The following is a 21,602-nucleotide window of genomic DNA, read 5'->3' on the forward strand; positions in this document are numbered from 1 at the left end:
GTTTTAAGTTCTGGACTTGATGATTTTTGATAAATCCTCAACTCAGAAAGAGGCGAGAATCTAATTCAAGTCCTGGACTTGTAAGTCCTTCACTCAGAAAGTGAAATTATAAACTCCAGGGTCTAACTCGATATCTAAACTCCAGAGTCTATTTAAGTCCTCAACTATGTTAACGCCCTGGCTTGGAGAGCCAATTTCCTAACTCCAGAGTTTAAAACCAGTTGAAGTCTAGAACTTAGCTGAATCCCGAGCTCAGAAACCGGTCCATAATGTTTTTAATATTTACTTATTGATCCACATGTAGCTTTCAATGAATTATACTGTTATGATGATATACCATATTAAAGCAGTGTATAATGAAAACTATAGGCAAAATAAACTACCAGCAACATTTCATAGCAGTAGGTCAAGATCAGGTCATAGAATTACTGTCTTCTTGATAGGCAATATACTACAGTTAGGATTGAACTATTTATAATATTTCATTTGAATTCTCATGAAACATGTATGGACTTGTCACTTTCTCTTTAACAGGCAATTGGAATTCTATAGAGAAACTAGCCGTCAGGCTTGCTTCACTCGCCATATCCGTCTAGCCAGGGGGCTCCGCCCCCTGAACCCCCAACTGGATCATCCAAGAATGAGATCAGCAGGCTCGCCTTGCTCACCTGCATTTTTCATTTGTAGGACGATCATATGTTAGGATGATCCAGTAGAGGGTACAGACTAAACGTCTGGCTAAACGGATAGGGCGAGCAAAGCGAGCCTGATGGCTAGTAATATAATATTCCCAGGAAAAGCTCTGATTGAAGTAGCAGTGCCCAATCGATTTTTCCGCGATAAATGCATTTCAATCTTCAACTTGGTGCCAACCTAACAAAGTCACCTCAACTTAATGCCAACCTGACAAAATTATTAATTTAGTTACCAGTTAACAACTGTTTCAAAGAGGTACTCTCTCTAGATTATAGTTCTATATTAACATATGGTATGGACATTTTTCAATTATAATTAAGAGAATATACATGCTAAAAGACGAACTTTAAACCCTCAAAAACACCCTTAGAGTTAAAATATTGCCAAAAGATTTCTTAGTGCGCCTCTAAAGGGCCAACTGAACAAACCTACCAAATTTGAACGTTTTTGGTCCAGTAGATTTTTAGTTCTGCGAGTGAGTGAGTGAGGGAGTCAGTCAGTGAGTGAGTGAGTGCCATTTCGCTTCTATATATATAGATGGATAATGCTTATAGTGGGCATTGTCATGAAACTATATGCTAATAACTTACCCCACTGAACAAGAAGAGCTTATTTTAATTCCTTCAGAGAGCATGTAAAGTGGGTATAAAGTAGGTTTTTATTGTTATAAAACATAATGAATGATCACGTTTATAGGCGGATTCTGTTTTGATATGTACAGTAAATTATGCAGATGACGCTGACAATGTTTGTCTGATCAGTATCCTACAACTTTTCACCTCCTTCCTTTCAAGAATATTAAATACATTACCACATACTAAAAGGTTTTTCTTTTCCTAAAAGTAGAGTCTTGCATTCAAAAATCACATTTCATGTGTTTAAAATCAGTTTCATTCACTACTGTTCTATCTTGGCAATAGCATGGAATAGTAAACAAGGAATGGAACACCCTGACGTAGTTCATATTTTGACCACCAGAGACTTAAGTCGAATCTTCAGCCAACTTCTGTTCCCCTATAATAAAAATATAAAAATAAAAGGATCAAGTACTATGGTGTTATTACGTTTTTATCGGCGACGGTTAGGTTTTTATGCATAATAAATAAGCAATTTAGGATAATAAATAGGTAAATATCTTTTACAATAATTAATTAACCCTTTATTCAATAATTTTATCCTAAATCCAGTTTTATTTATTCACTTAGGTACTTTGTTATCAATTACACACTACACAGCTTGATACATGTTATGCCAATTTGGAAAATAAACACAGTAAACTTTCTATGTACTTACTCTCTACTGTAAACATGTATAGCATCAAAACATATACTAGGCTATTTAAAACCTTATTATAAAGCTCCATTTTGACAATAGGAATAGGCCTACTACTTAATTTTTCACAAATTTCATTTTGACTATTATCTTTAATTTAACATCATAAACATTTCTTTTATTCAGAATTATCAGTTATTATTTTAGTAATTTTTTGACTGAATTTTCAGTTTATCAGATACAATAATAATTATTAGCCTATTCAAATTGTGGAAGATTCATTTATTTAAGAGAGAAAGCCATATACACACATTAGAGCATCAGTTTATGAATGCAGAATGTAAGAATGATTGCAAAATTTTGAGGTGTAGTAGTCTCGCTTAAATTCGCGCTGTATCTATGAGACCATGAGACAGCTCATGAAAGTGTGGATGAGGTAGTGCATTATACTACAATTGAATACAAAGCGCATCAGCCGTTAACCTAGCGCCGCAGTGCAGGATGGTTTCTTACAGCTTGGCGTTGTTGTCATTCGAGATGGGTGTCTGGCTTGGAAGTGTTTCGGCCGCATTGCAGGATGACTGTTAACGGTTGCCGGAAGATCAACAGCTGGATTTTTTTCGTTATTTTTCGTGATAGAGAAATTCTGATTGCAGATTCGTTCTCAGCGACCCCAAGTTTAGCCTAAAGGCTCAGAATGTCAACAATGTTTTTAAATAATTAAAAATCATCATGAAAAGTCATTAATATGGTAGTACACCACGTTTCTGGAAACTTTTTACTGGTGACTGGAGTTTATTACACAAAAATAAAAATAATCGTGAGAAAGAAAACTGCTGATGAACGCGAATAAGACCGCCACTCCATTGTTCTATTGTCTCGGCTGCTTGGCTGAGCCTGGCTGGAGGGATCAAATAACCGACTGGTTTGATCTTTCGTCTGTCCGCTAGGCGGAACTACGCCGACCATTGCTGGGTGGAAGATGTTACTGCGGCCGCTCGCATTCCCACCAACGCTGCTATTACTTGCTGTCTCAGCGCCTAGACCGATTCAGCCAAGCAATCAGCCTGCACTGCGGAGCTAGGTTTTAGATTTTAGGTTATTTTGTTAGGAAACATTGTCACCAATACGTAAGTTATTAAAATGATTTTATTTGCAGTTTCTATAAAAAATGTAGATGGAGGAAAAATGTTGTGTACATCACGAGTGAAAAATACTTTTTCTCCCTCAGGAAAATTGTTGCCCTCGGCTTCGCCTCGGGCTTCAAACTTTTCCCTCAGGGAGAAAAAGTCGTACTTTTCACTCTAGATATACAAATAACTATTCTTTTCCTAAAAGTAGATTCTTGCATTCAAAAATCATATTTCATGTGTTTAAAATCAGTTTCATTCACTACTGTTCTATCTTGGCAATAGCATGGAATAGTAAACAAGGAATGGAAAACCCTGACGTAGTTCATATTTTGACCACCAGAGACTTAAGTCGAATCTTCAGCCAAATTCTGTTCTCCTATAATAAAAATATCTCTAAAAGGATCAAGTACTATGGTGTTATTACGTTTTTATCGGCGACGGTTAGGTTTTTATGCATAATAAATAAGCAATTTAGGATAATAAATAGGTAAATATCTTTTACAATAATTAATTAACCCTCTATTCAATAATTTTATCCTAAATCCAGTTTTATTTATTCATTTAGGTACTTTGTTATCAATTACACACTACACAGCTTGATACAATAATTATGTTATGCCAATTTGGAAAATAAACACAGTAAACTTTCTATGTAGGCCTACTTACTCTCTACTGTAAACATGTATAGCATCAAAACATATACTAGGCTATTTAAAACCTTATTATAAAGCTCCATTTTGACAATAAATGAATTATAAAGCTCCATTTTGACAATAAATGAATAGGCCTACTACTTAATTTTTCACAAATTTCATTTTGACTATTATCTTCAATTTAACATCATAAACATTTCTTTTATTAAGAATTATCAGTTATTATTTTAGTAATTTTTTGACTGAATTTTCAGTTTATCAGATACAATAATAATTTTTAGCCTATTCAAATTGTGGAAGATTCATTTATTTAAGAGAGAAAGCCATATACACACATTAGAGCATCAGTTTATGAATGCAGAATGTAAGAATGATTGCAAAATTTTGAGGTGTAGTAGTCTCGCTTGAATTCGCGCTGTATCTATGAGACCATGAGACAGCTCATGAAAGTGTGGATGAGGTAGTGCATTATACTACAATTGAATACAAAGCGCATCAGCCGTTAAAGCGGTATGTGCATTGCTGCCACTTTTCACATTTGGTCGCTCTTCTACAGTGTCAAGTCTGCACCAGGACTAGTATAGGAGGTCCTGGCTGCACTATTGTGGAAGAACCAAAGTCTTTGGGAAGAACATAGCGGAAAACTAGGTCAACGACAAAGTGGGTCATTTTTCGACCGCATCTGTTGCCTCATGACACGACAAACTGGGTCGGCTCAGTAATGTGACCCAGTCTGTCGCTGAACGCATTTGTCGTTAGCCCAGTTTGTCTTCAGTATGAAATACTGAATACTGTTTGTATTCAGGATCGACCACAGAGCAGAAATTCCTTCTACTTTGTGGATCGACCCAGTTTGTCGTCGACCCACTGATAGGCATCCCGGTGGAAATTGTGCAGGAACTCTCTTGAATTTAGAAAAAAAAATATCATGGTTACGTGCTCACGCTTAGCTTAAGCTTGCATAAATCAAAAAACATATAGTAAATAGGCTAGTGAATTTATTTATTACGAATCATAGATTCTATAAAAATTTATTTATTCACAATGGATTTCCCCAAATATGTGTCTTTAATAATAATAAAAAAATGTACAGATACAATTGAATTATGGAGAATATAATCATTATGATATTATCAGAATAAATTATTAATGCTGTATCTTGTATACACTGTAAAAGCAACGGGATCTTGATGAACTGAAAGTTTGAGAAACTGAGACTCCAGAACAGCTGGTTTGAGAGCAACTGAATTTTGAGATGAAATGAGTGACACGAAATTAATATGGCTGAAACATCCTGCACCGCACTCCCTTTGCAAAACACATTCCGGAAATACTGAAAATGGTATGTTGATTGTTTGTAATTATTGTATTCATGTATAGTGTTTCAACATTTAATAGTTTTTCTATTTTATAGTTTAGAAAGAACTATATTTTACATAGTCGACTCTATTGTATGTCCAATTAAAAACTAAATCAACATGAAAAGTGAGAATAGTTTTTTCAATCTGCTATCCTTGTCAAAATGTGCACGTTTTCCACAATATTTTTTCTTTTGTAAAACCCAATGTCTTTTTTTCTATAAAAGAAACATGTTTCTCTATTCAATTTTTCCATTTTTTTTTGAAGATGTTAACCTTTTGATGTGTCAGAGAATAAATAAAAAGGATTGTCATGTATAGGTTATGTTTGGTAACTTTGTTGGTTATTCATTACATTCTACGTGGATAATTGTTTGATGGCATTACATATTTATGCTGTTACTAATGTAAATTAAAATTACTCACCAAGTATAATTTAACTTGATTGGTTTATTCATTTTTACATTTAACAATATACACATCAAATATATAGAACAGAATAATACTATAATTTCCTTAATTATTGCTCTAGGCTATAAGCTGAATAATAATAAAAATAATCATAACTCACTCATTTTTATGCATATCCAGGTTATTTACTTCCAATGAAAGAAAAATCATTTTATTTAATGAGAATTATTTTTTATTGTGTTTGGCTTTTAAGGGTATTATTAAATTAGATTCGTATAGGCTTATGTGCAAGTGCACGCGTGATCGTGCATGACCAAGCGCGCAGATAAAAAACCAAATCTGGAAAGAACTTCCATGACGTTTTTATAATGGCTCTTTCCAAATTTTGTCTATCGACCCACGCAAAATCATAACCTGACGTGCATTTGCACATACACACATCCAGTGTGATTACACTCTTGCTCAAGACGCCACTGCTGGATTACATAACCTATAAATTTATTATGCCTTATCTACATGTTGGCCCAATGAAGGCCAATGACGACCAGCTCCTGTGTGTGAATGGGAGATTACTGCTGGTCTTGATTGGGCACTAGCATGGCTTACTTTAGATAAAGGCTGGAGCGCACAACTTGGCAACGTCGCAGTCAAGCTCAGCTTCAGGTCGAGCAAATTGAATTCACTTTGGTAGACTTCCGATTAAGTACCAGCTTTATGCCCTTTATCAAATACCAATACTGAGAAATTCAATTCAATGATAGTAAAAAAATATATAATATTAACTGATAGACTAATTTTAACTTTAGTTCTAGGAGTTTCAAGTATAATGCCTAGCTTGGCAATATATTTCACTGTACTTACTTTCTGTGTCTGTATTTCCTACAAGCAATTTTAATGTTCAAATGTATTTCATTAATAGATGAAAGTATTGAATAGTACCTTCTAAATGTAAAATAAAAATATGAAAGTAGAATATTGTCTTCTTTTTAAGAAACTTCTGAATTTAATGCATTCGCTTTTTGTACATCTATAACTAACTATACATCGTAATGATAATGGATAGTTGAATTATATCTATCAAAGGGAATATATTCTACTACCATTTAGTTTTTGTTCGTAATATTTATCAATTTATATTAAAACACATATAAAGTACCCTACCCTTTATTATTATTTTTCTTTTAAAACAAGACTTGTCTCAACTCATCTTTTTTTATTTAGGAAAAATGGCTTTAGATGAGTTGGAACTAGTCGTGTTTTGGAAGAAAAAATACAGAGTCCGGTACTTGAAGATTTATATCATGTTTTAATAATTTCAAAGTAGCCTTATAAAGAGAAATGATAATTCATATTAACAATGAATTAATAGGTTATTGAAAGAATAAATTGCTGGAATAATGATAATTCATTCAACTTTGTTCAAGAACTCAATTATATCTAGGCATAATAGTATATAACAAAATTCACAGAAGAATTGATATCCAATAGCAATAGTTTAATCTATCTTTACATATCTTTGTGTGTTTATAATCACATTATTGACATAAATCAAATAGTTACTATCCCTACTAACAAATACAAATGATTTCACAATACACAATAATACAAATGATTCTACAAAATAAAATTTTTCTAATGGTGTAAAGAATCTATGCATATCAAATAAAGCATGGTCGGCCTGAACCACACGTTGCCATATTGAACATGTTCCGGTCTTCTATCTATAGTAGGCTATGGCACTAGTCATATTACAATACAGGCTAGGCCAACATGTGGACGATAGTAAGGTCCACGTTATAATGGCAGTGGAGGAAGATATGGAATAATTACAAGAGGCAAAGGTATGGTTCTCAAAAATGGACTGAAGTTGAATGAGGACAAGTCTCAGTTAATCATCTGTTCTATGAAAAAGGACAACACGCTTATAAACAATGCCCCATTCAAGTTACTGTGTTTCTGGGTGGGCAAGCTCAAATGGAGTCAGCAAATAGTACAGGCCTGCATCAAACTGTCCAGGGTCATTCATCTGCTGCGGAAATTAAGATACATTGTCTCCAGAGATTATCTGATAATGGGTTATCATGCGCTGTTCCATAGCCACATCAATTATGGTAACCTCTTGTGGAGACATGCTTCGGCCTCCGAGCACTTTCCTTCTCCGACTATCTAGATCATTGCAGACCACTCTTTATAAAGATGCAGTTAATGACTGTGTACAGCCAACATGTCTTCAGCTTGCTGTGGTTTGCAAGGAGTAATACCGGGAAAAGAGAAGCGAAATACATAGCTACAATACTCAATCGGCAGGAAACCTGGAATTTTTAAAAGAATAATTTGACAGTAGGTTTAATACTATTGAATTGGTTTCAATATTGGATTGTAAACTTTTTTAAGCGAATAAATTTCATTATAATTTGTTTGTTTTTTTAGAAACCGTTGCTGTTACAAGGTCATCAGCGCTCCATAACGCGCATCAAGTACAATCGCGAAGGAGACCTGCTGTTTTCGTCGTCGAAAGATCACAAGCCGAACGTGTGGTACTCGCTGAATGGCGAACGTTTGGGTTCGTTCAACGGCCACCAGGGCGCAGTGTGGTGCATCGATGTTAACTGGCAGTCGACCACATTCATGAGTGGCGCCGCTGACAACTCGCTCAAGTTGTGGGATGTCGCTACTGGTCAGTCCATGTGTTTACTACATCTATCATTACATTAATCCCACCAACAAGTTTGTGAGACTCTTTAGGTCTCTTCAATGTTAAATTCAAGCTACGAATCTGGCCCGTTCACTTCAGCGTAGCATAGCTTTCAATATTGGGAGATATGACTGCTATGTCTTCCGAAGACGTTTTTCAGCGTAGCGTAGCTAAATGTGAACAGTTCCTTTATTTGTTTACTACATTTATCCATCTAATGCAGGTTATGCCTGTCTGCACTCTAATTCAAATTCTCAATCATTTGATTGAGTAGTGCTGAATGATTTATTGTACCTGATTGTAGATTATTTCCTCTAGTCATTTTTGTTGGATAATGCCACGTCATTTCAAAGTTCCTATTCCTGAACAATTTTTAATGGGAGTTTACTCAATGAATAAAATGGATTATTGAATGAAAAAGACTAAGAAATTGTCAAAAACCACAGATTTATTGATACTTAGAAAGACCGGTTTCGGTTATTACACTATTGTCAATCTCTGATAAGATTGACACAGATTTATTGATACTTGAAAAGACCGGTTTCGTTTATTACACCATTGTCAATCTCTGATAAGACTGTTTATCAGAGATTGACAATAGTGTAATAACCGAAACCGGCCTTTCTAAGTATCAATAAATCTGTGGTTTTTGACAATTTCTTAGTCTTTTTCATTCAATATGAATAATTACCACAATATCAACTTCTCAACTACATGAAAAGTGAAAATGGATTGTATCCAGTGGATAGTTTTTCAAAGCCTTTTTGATAAGCTCGGATCTATATCAATGTAAAATTGTTGAACATCCCAGATAAAACCTCATTAAAAGTATCTTCTTAATGTAAGGGAACCATGTTAAGGTCCGCTACAAAGTAGACCCACGATAATCCAAGCCACTCCAACCCACGCCGTGGGATGTTTTGTAAATCATTGCTATAGTAACCCACGGCGTGGGTTGGAGTGGCGTGGGTTAACGTGGGTCTACTTTCCTGTCAAATATAACTCCCAAGAACGTACTATCTCTTCTTGGTCCAATTCATTTTTGACCTCTACAAACACGTTTATTGCTCTATCCTCTATTGAATTATATTTGCATTTGAATTGCTAGAATTGACATTTTTTACTATTAATTGTCTCTGATTCAGGAATTGAACAATTGACTAGACTTCAGGAAAAGCATTTATTTCCAAACCGTCAAATAAAGAATTGTTAAATATAAGCAAGGTGTCATCAGCAAACAGCAAAGAGTAGTTAGAAACATTAATGGACAGTGATTATCTTATGTGTCCGTTTAACTTATGGATGAAGACTGATAAAGTGAAATGTGTGGAATGCAGGTGTCGAGATTGGCAACCTGAAGACCCCGTCATCTGTGCGAACGGCCATGTTCAGCTACTCAGCCAACATGGCCGCCTACTCGACAGACAACACGATGGGCAAACAGTGCATGATCAACATAATCGATGTGAGGACAGTGGACAGCTCAACGCTGGCCACGGCGCCCCCCACCTTCCGCATCGCCGTCGACTCGGCCAAGGTCACCGCGCTGCTCTGGGGACCCATTGACGAGACCATCATCACCGGCCACGAGAACGGCGAGATCACCACATGGAATCTCAAGGTTAGATGCGTATATGTGCAACTGCATGACCAAGCCGGCGAGAAACAAAATCCGGAATGAAATTGGAACACTCACACTGAACGCTTGCACATGCTGGTGCGTTCAGTGTGAGAAGATAAACGCTACTCATAACGTGTTTCAATGGCGCATTCAATATGATCACATCCTTAGAAACAAAAACATCATTCAAATAGTCTCACTTATTTTTAACATCCTACATAAGATAAATACAATTTTCTCAAAATAACTCAATCATTTAAGATTCGTATGTGTTTTATCATTTGTGAATAAATAAATAACCTTACATGCATTGCCAGTGAAAATAAAGGTTTTGTATCTTGCAACGAGCATCAATCTAGAAAATCTGCCAACTCAATAGATTAATATAGTTTGTAGAGTGAATATTGATCTTGTGGAACTTTTCCATAATAATTGAAGAGACTTGAGATTTTGTCAATATTCCACTTTATTTCAATAAAAAATATTATTATAAAGCATGCTCCTGTAATTATTTTTATTGAAATAAAGTGGAATATTGACAAAATCTCAAGTCTCTTCAATTCAGTAAATTGAGAAAACATTTCCTTTCTTCAATAAAGAAGTCTAGAAGATCATATTGTGATAGTTTTAAACTGAGAAGCGCAGCTTCCTTTGTAAAACAACATCAATCCCACCTAAATCTCATGGATCCTAATCCACCTAATCCTATGTATATTTTCATTGTGAAACATCATGAAAACAGTCATACATACATGATCATCAATAATGCTTTAATTCATTTATGAAAGCTCTGGTTACATTTCAATATCAAATAAATCTTACAATTATAATAATATTCATATGGCTTTTATTGGTGGAGAGTTCCTGATGGAACTCATTGTTTACAATGTTAGTAGCTTAGCACAAGCTAGTTTACTTTAAACATAGAAGAATGTGATTTGTATATAATTTCTGTTTTCTGACAATTTGGTTTGTTTTGCATAGTTAAATATTCTGTTTAAACTAATGGATCAACACTTGATCTCATTATCTATTAACTACTGAGTACTAATGTGTTGGGTTATTGTGTTGATGGGAACAGCAAGGGAAGGCATGCAACACGGTGAAGGAGCACCACCATTCCATAAACGACATGCAGATGAACAAGTACGGCACGATGTTTGTGACCGCCTCCAAGGACTTCACAGCCAAGCTGTTCAGCACTGAGGATCTGATTCTGCTTAAAACCTACAAAACGGAAAGGCCAGTCAACAGTGCTGCCATTTCGCCCTTGAAGGACCATGTAAGTATAGTGTTTCATACCCACTATTTCATTCACTTTTTATCTAAAATAGTATGAAAAAAGGTCTGATAACAGTGCTGCATACCGTCCCTGAAAGACAGAGTGAGTCTATAGTGAGGTCCACGTTATAATGGCAGTGGAGAAAGATAGGAGAACAGCGTTGCCGATTCTCTGCCTTCTATGGTAGCTGATACCGGTGTATCTGATGTAATATTAATTACTGTTCATTCTTGTTTTAAATCGATTATATTTTTTCGCCAAGAAAGAGTTGAAAAGCGAAATTCTACTCCTGACCACTTAACCTCAAATATAACAGCAAGGAAAAAATAACAAAAAATCGGAGATACAAAAGCCTAACCACAAAAAATTTGCTCGAAGCTTTTCGCTGTGATTACACAACAATGTATTATGACATGTGTATCATTTCAATGATGTACCTATCATATGAATGAATAAAGAATAAAACATGTTTATCATTCATGTCCCACCGTTAGTGGCCAGCCTAAGAAGCATTTTAACTTTACCTTTTCGTTTACATAGGAAATGAGTTGTGTTTTGATGTTTTGTGTTGGTGGTGTTGCAGGTGGTTTTGGGCGGTGGTCAGGAGGCGAGCGAGGTGACCACGACGTCGGCACGTGCCGGCAAGTTCGACTCGCGCTTTTACCACATGGTATTCGAGGAGGAATTCGCGCGCGTCAAGGGCCACTTCGGGCCCATCAACAGTCTCGCCTTCCACCCGGACGGCAAGAGCTACGCCAGCGGCGGAGAGGACGGCTACATTCGACTGCAGACATTCGATCCTTCTTACTACGAGTTCAAGTTTGATTACTAGCTCCGCCCCCCTCACCCGCTACTACTTTATAATAAAATTATATGAATAAACAAATTTTCAAAACAAATTTTTTCATCATTCACAACCTACTTGAGGTAAGGAATGCCATATTCCTTCTCCTTTGTTATACTACAGTCCAAATCAAACTTGGTTGTGTCATTAGGTCAATTGAATAAAAGCTAGCAATTGCTAGTTCTTACTAATTTCCAAGCAAATGCTAGGATTCATGTCAGCTGTATAATCTTATTTGTAAAGCTCGAAATTAGTAACAATGTTACTACCAACTAGTTGCTAGTCACCAGATTCTAGTTTTTATTCAATCAACCCATCAGGTCAATTGAATGACAGCTAGAATTGCTAGTTATTGGTAATTTTCAAGCAAATGCTAGGATTTGAGTCAGCTGTATAGTCTTATTTGTATAGCTAGTACAAGTTACTAGTCACTATAGTCCGAGAGATATTCTGTTATAAGGCGAGCAATTTCTCGATGTCCAACGGATCTCGAAAACGGCTCTAACGATTTTCACGAAATTTGGAACATAGTAGGTTCATGATAAAAAAGGTCCTCATTGCACTATGTCTCATTCCTGGGAAAACTCGCTGAAGGTCAAAGAAGGATAATAATTATTCATCCTTGGAAAAACAGCTGATAATTTCTGTCGATAATGGAAGTGAGTAAGCGAGTCCGAGTGCATGTGTGTGGGACAGATGCAAAATTATGACTCAGCTGTTGAACTATTGCAATCATTCAATCAGAGAAGCCGTCTTTTTAAAATGTTTTTTCTGATTTGGTTCACGTGAAATTAATCAGTATTAAAATTTAATCGGCTTTTGGGCAACCGGGCCTTTGTGAGAGATTTTTTCATTCCACTGGGAATCTCAATCCACTGTCATTAGATAGAACCTTTCTGTAAAAGCTATAAATTAAATATATTATAATCTCGTAACACATGATACCTTTTAATATTATAATATATAATAATATATATATATAATTAATATAATACATTTTATATTATTTTGTACTCCAGAGCGGAGCTCGGTCCCCCGATTTTGAACATGAAGAGGGGAAACCGATTTCTCCTTCCACAGTTTGTAGAAGGGCAGAGTAGTGGAGAGGAGTAAGCATGCTGCGCACAATTGGATGCTAACACAAAAGAAGGGAGAATTCTGTTAGGTGGTGGGAGTGATTAGTGCAGGAAAGAGCATCAGGCGTTTCTGTCTTTGAGAAAGTGCCGAGTAAAAAGTAATACCTCTCGGACTATAGATTCTAGTTTTTATTCATTCAACCCATTGTTGGATAATAATTAGCAGAGTTGACCGCTGTACAGTTGAAGAAGCAATCTGAAGAGCCGCTGTTATAAAAGCAGGTTGGTACCGAACTTGTTTTTTGCTGTGTAGACTGTTGAAAACTACAGTTCCATTAAAATAGAATTACACTGTTGACTGGAGTTTCAATTTCACAAAATAATCTGCTAAACAAAATCAATTTTCGAGAATATTTTTTGTACAGTTTTCAAATTATAAAACTTGGTCTTGATGTTCAATAAATTCAACTCTGTTCTCAGAGATTTGAAAAAACACAGTAATTTATTTTTTTCTACTTTGATAGTTTCATTGCAAATGTATAGCTAAACTTGGTATTAAATCGTTTACAAAACTTGGGTTTGATACTCTTATCATCTTTGATTATGTAGTACCCTCAATGAATGCTCAAAAAAGGGGATAGAGGGAAATGTTTGGGAGACAATTTTTTACCCCGCAGTTCTGTTTAGGGTAGTAAGGAGGTTACATATCAAAAGTCCTCACCCCTACCCCCTGTGCTAAGGGGGTGGTTGAAAGGTATCATTTTTTGGTTTCTCGCATATAACTCGTAAACTTATCTTACGGACATAACTGTTATATACAAAATTGAAGCTTACATAATTTCTTACAATATTTATCTAACAACTTTTTCTATATGTATTGAATTCTCTTTGAAATGATGTATTATTCCACTATTCCAAGTTTTCCTTTCATTGTTATAGCAGCTTCAATGTAGGGGGTGAAATTTTAATTGCTGCAATAATTGATCGTTTGACAATGACATTTGAAGAGGGTGTCTGTGAAACAATTTTTGACTTTGCAGCTTAATTTGGACTAGTTAGTAGGTGAACATACCAAAAGGACGCATCTTTATCTCCTCTGTTGAAGGTGTGGAACCGCTGAGTTGACACTTGTTGCAGCAATGAAAATTTCACCTCCTACATTGAAGCTTCTATAACAATGGAAGGAAACTTGGAATAGAAAAAAATACATCATTTCAAGTGAATTCAATGCTCTACAAACCTACGATAAACATACATTTCACGACGCATTGTTGGAGAGTTATAAGCCCTGAAAAAGCACATTGGATAAAAACCTGTCATTTTAACAATTACACACCTTCAAGAGCAAATATCTCGGGAACTGTTGGGAGTATTACAAAATTCCAAGAGAATTTGGAGAACGTTTTGTCAGTTGAACGCATTGTTCTCAAGATATGAGCGTGGGAGCAAAACACTGAAAAATAATGCAACTTCTAAACCACCCTCATCCCCTTAGCACATGAGTTAGGAATGAGGACTTTTGATATGTTCTTCTCCTAACTAGTTTTAACAAAGCTGCAAAGTCAAAAATTGTATTTAAAACATTCCCTCCAAATTCCTTTGTCAATTGGTCTATTGTTGCAAAAATGGAGATTTCACAATCAACACCAAAGCTGCTACAAAAGGTGTAGGGCAATTTGTAAAAGTGTGACATTATACATCAAATTGAAGATAATTCAATGCTCTATATGTTCATAATCAGCATGTATTTTTCCCATCGATTTTTAAAAAGTTATAATAGCAAAAATTGAAAAAAATGGAGGCAAACGTGTTTTTCAAAAATGTCACACTTTCAAGAGCGGATATCTCGAAAACTAGAGAAGACATAGAAAAATTTGTTAGATAAGTATTGTAGGAAATTATGTAAGCTTCAATTTTGTATATAACAATTATGTCCGTAAAATACATACCCTCACCCCCTTAGCACAGTGTGTAGGGGTGGGGACTTTTGATATGTTTACCTCCTTACTACCCACCCTAAACAGAACTGCGGGGTCAAAAATTGTCTTTCAAACATTTCCCTCTATAACCTTTCTTTGACTGGACTGATGAAACTATCAATTTAGAAAAAGACACAATGCATTTCTGTATCATTAAGGCTGTGCAAAGGCTAAAAATAAACTTTCTACTGGTGATACTTTTTCAAAAGTTTTCTCGAGAATTTTTTTTCCGATCATCACTTTTTGAGATATGAGCGCCTAAAGTTTAAATTTTTGGAACAGAACATTTCAAATTCGCTCAATTTCAGATTGAAGAGTTCAATCCATGAGATTTATAGAGGATAAATTCTTCACGGTATTGTTGATTGAATAAAACAAAAATCTTTTGAAAATATAATTAATTGACATTTTCAGAAAATTTTTGTTTTATTTATTCAAAATTACCATGAAGAATTTATCCTCTAAATATCATGGATTTATCTCTTACCGAATTTGAAATGTTCTGTCCCAAAAATTTAAGCTTTAGGCGCTCATATTTCAAAAACTAATGATCGGGGAAAACTTTTTCATTTCTATAGCTTGATGATATACTAAACGAAACACTTTGAAAAATATCACCAGTAGAAAGTTTATTTTTAGCCTTTGCACAGCCTTAAGAGATGTTCAACTCTACACCATAATTCACATAAATTTTCCATGAAATTATTACTTCAGCACATTTCCATGATTGACACATAGCAAAAGCTATGTAACCTGCTATGTGCATGCTATAAAATACTTCCAAAGATGAAAATTGTACGATGACAGAAAATGAAACAATTTTAGTACGTATTTTATTTTATTTAATCTAGAAATGACTTTTGACAATTTCGTTTATAAATAATACTACATTTTTTTCAGAACACTGATTCTATGTGAGAACATTTTTTTTAATTACAATTAATGATAAGAAGCTTAGATATAAAAGCAAATATATTTTTGTATGATATACATATTTATAGTTGACTATTTACAAAACTATAACGAACCCAATTAATTTAAGCTTTTCAATAAAAACTATGAACCCAAACAATATTGATCTATTCATTAATATATAAACAAATCAGAGAGACAATAAACATACTATTATGGCAACGTTATAGTTATATCTTCTATCAACTATAATAATTGAAATAGTTGGCTATACCATTCATGACGATGAACAGAATATTCCATTCAATACATTGTTCTAATTTAGCTACTAGGTAATATAGGTGTATATTTACAGAGTAGGATGCTAACCTTCAGCAACGATCAAGTCATTTGGATCTGACATAGGGTTGCAGATAAAATCAAATTTTCTTAGATATATTTTCCAATAATTTCTCTACCATAACAGACCGTTAACACTTTCATTACTGTACAGTATGTCTTAGTGATAAGTTTACAAATATTATACTCCATTAAATTTAACATTATAGAAAATTATGATGTTTGATGAAAAAAGTAACTTAACCTTAACTTATAATCTTAATTTGGGAGAGGAATATTAAATATTCCTTAATTTTTAAGGGTTCGCCTGTTTTTGCTCTTTCAATATCATCTTAATGATAAGTAATTTTGCACTAATGGATAGATAAATAAACGTAGTTTGCCATATCATAATCGATACCATAGAGAACATATTAAATGTGTGATAAATAAATAAAATTGGTGTCTAATAGTTGAAATTAATGGAGTTGATATTTGTAATCTTACGCGTTTTAACAAAGCTGGCACTAAAATGTAATTTTGAAGTTTCTGTATGGAATTCATCCTTAATGGACACTATAAAATCAGAATATTAACCAAATATAAATCATATAAAATCTATTATAAATTAAATTAGATTCAGAAAAAGTAGGTTGATTAGATTATATTGATGTTGTATTACTTAGGTAGATGATATAAAATATTTTCGCAAATACAGTGCAAGCATAATATGCGTGAGAAACCGATAAAATTATTATATTTGTTTGAATAAGGTAGTTCAAAGAATGAAATGTCCGGTCGCTAGGATCACCTATTTAACCTATTATGATTGCATTAATTTATCAACTCCAATCTGGATTATTTATTAACCATGCTTTCAGAGGGATACTCGAAATAATACTGAATGATAATTTACTATAATAATGACAAACAGAAAATTAATTATTTCAGGAGTATGGTAACCTTAAAATGATATATTAGAATTTGTATTTTATTAAATTACTAATGTATTGCATTTTGTATGCCATTGAGAATATATACATAATTCAGTCCTAAAATATAATTTAAAAAACCAATTAGTTACAAGATAAAAAACGAAAAGTTCATCCACATTTTCTAGTACAAGTTTGGGTTACACTGATTAGGGAAGGAATTTTGTACAAATTGTGCAAAATTTGCACAAGAATGCACCAATATTTGATTTGCACCTCAACTTTCCCCAAAGGGTACCTACGCTTCACAAAAATTATCTTATTTTTTTAAGCTAATTTTTCCTACAGTAAAATGCATAATCATTTCTCACCATTGAAAGTAGGAGATATTTTGGAATAAGAGACAGTCAACATCTAAAGTAGGAGATATTTTGGAATTAGAGACAGTCAAAATCTGAAGAAGGCTGAATTTCTGTATATTTTCTATTAGTTCTCAAAACAGTATTTTCAAATTAAACTATCACCGGAATAATTAATTAATATAAAATTAAAATAGACAATAATATGATTATTGGTATTTTGTTACTATTAATTATATTAATAAATAATCAACGGAATCAGCTCAATAAGAAGAATCGTCACAGTTTATTAAATTTGAAAATTTCATAGTCATACACAATTTTTTTATAATAATGAATGTTTATCTTCTCGTGCAGAAATGAGTCATATATTAATCAGTTATTAAATCGTTAAGAGAGTAATCAGGAACGCTGATATAGAAAATTGAAAGGAGGAAAGGGAATGGGAATTAGGAAAGTTGTCGGTCCAAGATTAACTGAAAATGGTTATATATTGTAGATAAATTCTAGTATTAACGCAACAAACATGAATTACATGAATAAAAAGCTGTATATCGCCTTACAAGAGAAGGCTGGGAGATGGAACTAGAATGAAATGTATCATGAATAGTGATAAAGCATAATTGTCTTGTTAATACCTGTTCAAAGATAGTGAGTGGATCTATTGACTGTAATTTCAGATGTCATTGATAATTTACAACTAGCGAGCGTTTTAGTACATTCATTGCATCTACTGTTTTTCTTATGACAATGGCAATAAGAGCTGATAACTATGGATGGATTACTAGAAACAAGTTTGGAAAGGAATGTAAGTTGGTGTTCAAAAAGAAAGAACAGTTGACCTCCAGTGTAATTCTAAATTTTGCAATGCAAATAGTAAAATACATGGAAATGAAGTTTTCTATTGAAATGAAACGTTTAGAGCTTTCTGGGATTTATCTTAGGGAGAGAATGATACTTTTGTAAGATCTTTGATTAATAAAACTGAGCAACAGTAAGTTGAACGATAAATCAGTTCTTAAGGAGCAGGACGTTTAGGCCTACATAATTTCCAAGACACGGAGCCAGTAAGTGGTTAATATGACTGCTACGGTGTTATAAGAGATGTCACACTGCTACAATTTATTCAGGACAAAGGTTTCTAATTTTTAAAAATCAAAAAGTAAGTCTCATTCAACATTTTTTAGTCATAGTTTTCTTTCAAAATATTAATCGACTACTTTCATGACGTATGACATGTTAGTACAGTCAATCCTAGACATGAAAAAGAGGGTTTGCTTGCAATATATATTAGTCTGATTTTTTAATATATTATTTGGATACATGATAGAAATCCAGAAACAATTTTTTCAGCCAAAATTTCCTTGTGCTAGATACAGAGTGGCCCAAAAACTTCGTAATTTAGGTTAATTTTCCAGTTTTCACCTATTTCCGCCAAATCCAGTAATCGACAGAAAAATTTGCTCTCGCCTTTTTTAGAATATGGAATTCTGAATAAAATGCGATCATTCAGAACTCTCTATCTTCAGTGAGTAATGAGTTATGATTTTTCAAAAAATGACTAAAATTCAAAGAAAAAATCAATTCTGATAAATTTTAGTTTTTAACAATATCTTCTGAATGTTACCATTTAGAAGTATGATTCAAAGGCGCTCTATCTCATAGATTTCTAACTAAATCTGAGAACAATGCTCCTTGCATTGTGAAAAACACATAATTTTAAGCTTCAACCATCATCACCAACTACATTGTTCTCATTATATAAGTTCATGAGATTATGTTCTATGAGAATCACCCGTTAGATGCACTTCATTTCAGTATTTCCTAGTTAGGAGGGGCGCATAAGGAGATCTAAAGGATCAAAATTTCAAACACTTATAACTTTTGACACAATGGTTGGATCTCATCGTACTACACTTCATTCTTCTCGGCTCGTCAAGGCGGCTCAAAATCATGCATAATAAGTAAAAAAATGGGAAATTTATTGTTGAGTGTACTTAAGCCCATATTCCAATAAACAGAAAAATGACCAATACAAGAACAACATTTTGGATAAAGTAGAATGCAAAAAAAATTTACTAAGAAATTTTTGTTCGAAGCTTCAACAAATAGTGACAACATCTAATAGAGATCGGAATACAGTAGTTGATTTGGGAAAGAAGATTGGGGAAAGTTTCAATGAGATTTAGGATAGCAGTGACAAAAGCGACCAAATTCACTTTCAATTTGGATGAAACTGGGGTAGCATCCGTTTTGCAAATAACTTAGATCATTGCAGAGGAAGGCAGCAATCAACTAGGACAAACTGTATCAGCAGAGAGAGAGAGAGAGAGAGAGAGAGAGAGAGAGAGAGAGAAATTGATAACAATGAGCGCGATAATTAGAGCAAGTGAAAATACAGTCTCATCAGTTGTATTTTTCTCGTGACAAGACAAAATGGCTGTTAATGGAAATTCACGAGAAGGCAGCCTTGCATTGAACAACAGTCACACAAGTGGTTAGGTGACTACTGCTTCTAGTGTTTTTGAGCATCTGAAAAAATCTACTTGATGTTTAAAAGAAAATCCAATCCTTTAACTGCTTGATAATTAGGAGAGCCATTGCATTGAACCCAACAGCAGTAAAATCACAATTAACAACAGAGAGGGCAGACGACTGTCAGCCGCTCTTGGATGACGGCGTCCTTCCCGTTGCTATGGAGACGTACAGCCATTAGAAGAACTCCTGCTGAGTGGAAAATTTTCTGATTGTGAAAAAGGATGATGAGTGTGAGGAAAAGACGGATGAACAAGAAGAGGAAGGAAAAAAAGAAACAGAAAAAGAAGGCGACGAAGGAGTAGAAGTAGAATAAGAAGAAGAAGAAGAACTAGAAGATTCTTGTCCTTATTGAGCTAATTTGAGTTAATGATACAAAATTCACGCAGCTTGGCACACTAGTACACAAGTAAAGGAATTGTATCAGCTATGCTAGTGCACCAACTTGGTGCAGCTGTTGTTGTGCAACAAATATTATCTTCATCCCTTTGCCATGATAAGACGTTCATCGGAATATCAAGGTTAAATGGAGGAGAGGACTCTTCCAATGTCAGTCTCTAAGTAGATCTCCTTATTCTACATTTTCTCCATGGTTCCAAGTAGTACTGTGTTGTCAAGCTAGAAGCAATACAGGTCTCGCCTTTGAAACACATACATTTTCCAAGTTGCTATTTTGATTAGTACCACAGAGTACTAACAGAGAGATTCACCAAACTGTTAAAAATCTGCCTTCACACATAGCAATGAACGTAGAATGATACTACTTGTGTGGTATGCTTTCTCTACAGTAGATCAGTAGATCTACTAGTTGTAGATATGTAGATCTACTACTGATCTACTGGTGAGATCTATAGTGAGTAGGTAGACAAACCGCTACTGTAGAGTAGCCCAGCTTCACCCATTTTTGAGTTGATAGGATGTCGGTTGTTTGGATGAATGTAGACTACAGCATGTGCAGTCCATCCTCACCTATTGTTCAGTTGATTGCGTAGATGACAGCTAGTGTAGCCTACAGTGACTGACTATACTTCAAAACAATGTGGTCATATTTTCTATTGACGATCTCTATGGCAGCCATGAGTGTTCCTTATTGAAACGAATATACGACAAAAAAGTTATCGGTGGCAAAATTTGAAAAAATTGTCACATAAAATTGAATAGACTGCCCAACAATGGATAAGTTTAATTATTAATTTATCAACATTTTAGTCAATAAATGATTCAATTTTTTTACTATACTACAATGTGATTCACGTTACAAGTCAACACCTGATTAACATTGGTTTGCTATTCTAGTCTGTCATTGGACAAAGCAGGTAGCTCTATCATTTTCTACCTCCGCACCGTTGCCAAATCGTTCACAGGCTACAAATAATAATTATAATTAATTACCAGAATATTCAATCTCAATTTATTATTTATTGATTATTATTAATTTTTACAAATTTATGAATTATTTATTAATAAATAAATATTATTATTATAATATATTATATTAATATTATTCATTTATTGATTATTAATTA

General features: G+C 34.2%; 1 protein-coding gene across 1 annotated transcript; it reads left to right on the plus strand.

The window, feature by feature from the left end:
- The first annotated feature begins 3,505 nt into the window (after window positions 1–3,505).
- Window positions 3,506–12,020, plus strand: LOC111051380 (eukaryotic translation initiation factor 3 subunit I). Its single transcript, XM_039430267.1, has 6 exons — window positions 3,506–3,588; window positions 4,932–5,096; window positions 7,954–8,200; window positions 9,556–9,839; window positions 10,921–11,121; window positions 11,705–12,020. The coding sequence occupies exons 2-6, from the start codon at window positions 5,094–5,096 to the stop codon at window positions 11,951–11,953; spliced, it is 984 nt and encodes a 327-aa protein (XP_039286201.1). The 5' UTR covers window positions 3,506–3,588; window positions 4,932–5,093; the 3' UTR covers window positions 11,954–12,020.
- Window positions 12,021–21,602: the final 9,582 nt, after the last annotated feature.

Source organism: Nilaparvata lugens, chromosome 6 (assembly GCF_014356525.2).
Source record: "Nilaparvata lugens isolate BPH chromosome 6, ASM1435652v1, whole genome shotgun sequence".
Classification (NCBI taxonomy): Eukaryota; Metazoa; Arthropoda; class Insecta; order Hemiptera; family Delphacidae; genus Nilaparvata; species Nilaparvata lugens.

What these genes read in the sequence shown, in the direction of transcription:
- LOC111051380 (XM_039430267.1), top strand. An exon ending in GTTGTGGGATGTCGCTACTG is followed by an intron (nt 8,201 to 9,555) that starts GTCAGTCCATGT and finishes TGTGGAATGCAG; the next exon opens with GTGTCGAGATTGGCAACCTG. An exon ending in TTTCGCCCTTGAAGGACCAT is followed by an intron (nt 11,122 to 11,704) that starts GTAAGTATAGTG and finishes GTGGTGTTGCAG; the next exon opens with GTGGTTTTGGGCGGTGGTCA.